Source organism: Babylonia areolata, chromosome 1 (genome assembly GCF_041734735.1).
Source record: "Babylonia areolata isolate BAREFJ2019XMU chromosome 1, ASM4173473v1, whole genome shotgun sequence".
NCBI lineage: Eukaryota > Metazoa > Mollusca > Gastropoda > Neogastropoda > Buccinidae > Babylonia > Babylonia areolata.
In genome coordinates, this window is record NC_134876.1 from 78,356,835 (window position 1) to 78,359,334 (window position 2,500).

General features: G+C 42.4%; 1 protein-coding gene across 1 annotated transcript in view; it reads right to left on the reverse strand.

Moving 5' to 3' along the window:
• Positions 1 to 2,500, reverse strand: part of LOC143287751 (uncharacterized) — a 173,996-nt gene that overhangs the window by 86,473 nt on the left and 85,023 nt on the right. Inside the window, exons 24-25 of the mRNA XM_076596012.1 lie at positions 2,339 to 2,500; positions 352 to 549 (exon numbers count right to left, since the gene is read on the reverse strand). The exon at positions 2,339 to 2,500 is cut by the window's right edge and continues 99 nt beyond it. Of these exons, the coding sequence (XP_076452127.1) occupies positions 352 to 549; positions 2,339 to 2,500 (360 nt within the window). The remainder of the gene's footprint in view (positions 1 to 351; positions 550 to 2,338) is intronic.

Below are 2,500 nucleotides of genomic sequence, written 5' to 3' on the forward strand. Positions count from 1 at the left end.
TTTATTTATTTTTTTTGGGGGTGGTGGTGGTAGTTTTCAACCTTTTCTGTTTTACTCTTCACTCTCCCCCCTCCCTTTTGTTCTTATTTTTAATCGTCTAATATCACAGATAGTGAAAAGACGCTAAACTAAAGAACGAACACACACACACACGCACATGCACACACACACGCACACACACACACACACACACACACACACACACACACACACACACACACACACACACACACACACACACACACACACACACACACACACACGCACACACACACACACACACACACACACACACACACACACACACACCACTTACACCAACGAACTACTACTACTACTACTACTACTCACCCACGCAGGAAGGGATATAGGACTGGCTCCAAGGCTGCCCGGGTTCACAGGTGGTGGTGAAGATTTCCGTGAGGTATGCATCATAGAAATAGAAGCCACTCAGGCACGTGAAGGAGCACGTGTACCCACCGGTTCCAGTCTGCGAGCACTGCCGCTGAGTGTTGCGACTGCTGAGAACGTCCGGCTGACACATATCGGCTGATGGACAGAAACAGAAGCGATGCACGCGCTGTTGTGGAATTTTTTCATGCTTTGCGGTCGAACTCTCGAGAAACATAATGTCTTTTTTTTTTCTTCAACTTTTATTTTTAAATTTCTTTTTTTTTTTTTTTAAACACATAGACAATTGACAAAACAACATAAATACATGTACTGGAGAAGGAGAGAAGACAAAGTGGATAAAAACACAGTAAAAGCGAAACAAAAACGAAAACAAAACTTAAGTGGCATACATGTATAGTATTCTGAGCATAACAACTGTGAATGGCTGTATAAGTCATTTCAATATGTCATCAAATATGATAACAGCTGTCCATATCACTCAAAGTATATCATATATACATACATATATATATATATATATATATATATATACAGAGAGAGAGAGAGAGAGAGAGAGAGAGAGAGAGAGAGAGAGAGAGAGAGAGAGAGAGAGAGAGAGAGAGAGAGAGAGAGAGAGATTGCTTTTATATGTTATTTCGAGAAATGTACTATCATATAGATTTAAAAAAAATAGTCGTTTTAGTTCGCCACGGATATAATATAGTCTGACAGATACAAAAGAAAGTCCAGTTGGTTCGTCACGAAAAGGTAAACAAAACACATGGTGGCTTGAGTGGACGAGTTTCGACTCATGTTCATGAAATGGGACATTTCAATATTGTTAATCTATCTATCTATCTGTCTATCTATCAAGCCAGACCCTGGATAAGATGAATGGACTAATCGCAATGTTTCATTTCTCATAATGTCCCGCATTGCCGAAACGAACGCCTAGCAATTTCCATTTAATCAAATAGATCCTAGAATTTAGGATAGCAAAATAAAGAGGTCATATCCGTATTTTGTAAAAGTAAAATTCAGTCGTTAGCGAAGGACTGTGACTCAAACCAGGAGGCAAGACTGCACTGGTTCTTAGCGCTGCAGTCCTGGGGACTAGTTGGCCTTTGGGGGACCATCCCAACGTCGACTGTCCAAAAAAAAACCCTCTTGGCCGACTGAGAGAGTGGGGATGTAACTTAGGCAAAACACCTTCCACTGTAATCAAATTCTAGCCGAGACAGTCGGAACAGCAGTTGCCTCCTCTGCTGTTCTAACAATAGCCATAGTCGGACACGACTGACTATCATACATGCATGCATACATACATACGGGCGCAATACTCGAATGGTTAAAGCGTTGGACTTTCAATCTGAGGGTCCCGGGTTCTAATCTCGGTGGAGCCTGGTGGGTAAAGGGTGGAGAGTTTTCCGATCTCCCAGGTCAACATATGTGCAGACCTGCCAGTGCCTGAACCACTTTGGTGTGTATACGCACGCAGAAGATCAAATACGCACGTGAAAAGATCATGTAATCCATGTCAGCGTTCGGTGGGTTACGGAAACAAGAACATACCGTGCATGTACACCCCCGAAAACGGAGTATGGCCGCCTACATGGCGGAGTGAATAAACAAAACGGTCATACACGTAAAATGCTAAATGTTACATGTTTGTCTGAGTGTGGATGTGTGTGTGTGTGTGTATGTATATGTATATATATATATATATATATATATATATATATATATATATATATATATATATGTGTGTGTGTGTGTGTGTGTGTGTGTGTGTGTGTGTGTGTGTGTGTGTGTGTGTGTGAAATCTGATTGAATGACAAAAAGGAAACGAATGATAAAGCGCTTACAGCTTGGTCTCCGACAGAGGATAGGCGCTATATAAGTATCCATATCAATCCTATCAATACTATAGCAAAACAACGCCCACCTTTCACGGCCACCTGGTACTGACACGTGGCAGTGGTACCAGCTCTGCTGGTTGCCGTCACGGTGACAACAGAAACGGTGCCCACATCGTCGTAAGAAAAATTGAAGGGCGCCGAGGGCTCGAAGCTCAGGTCCGCGTCGCTGGAGTTGTAGGTGACGTTGA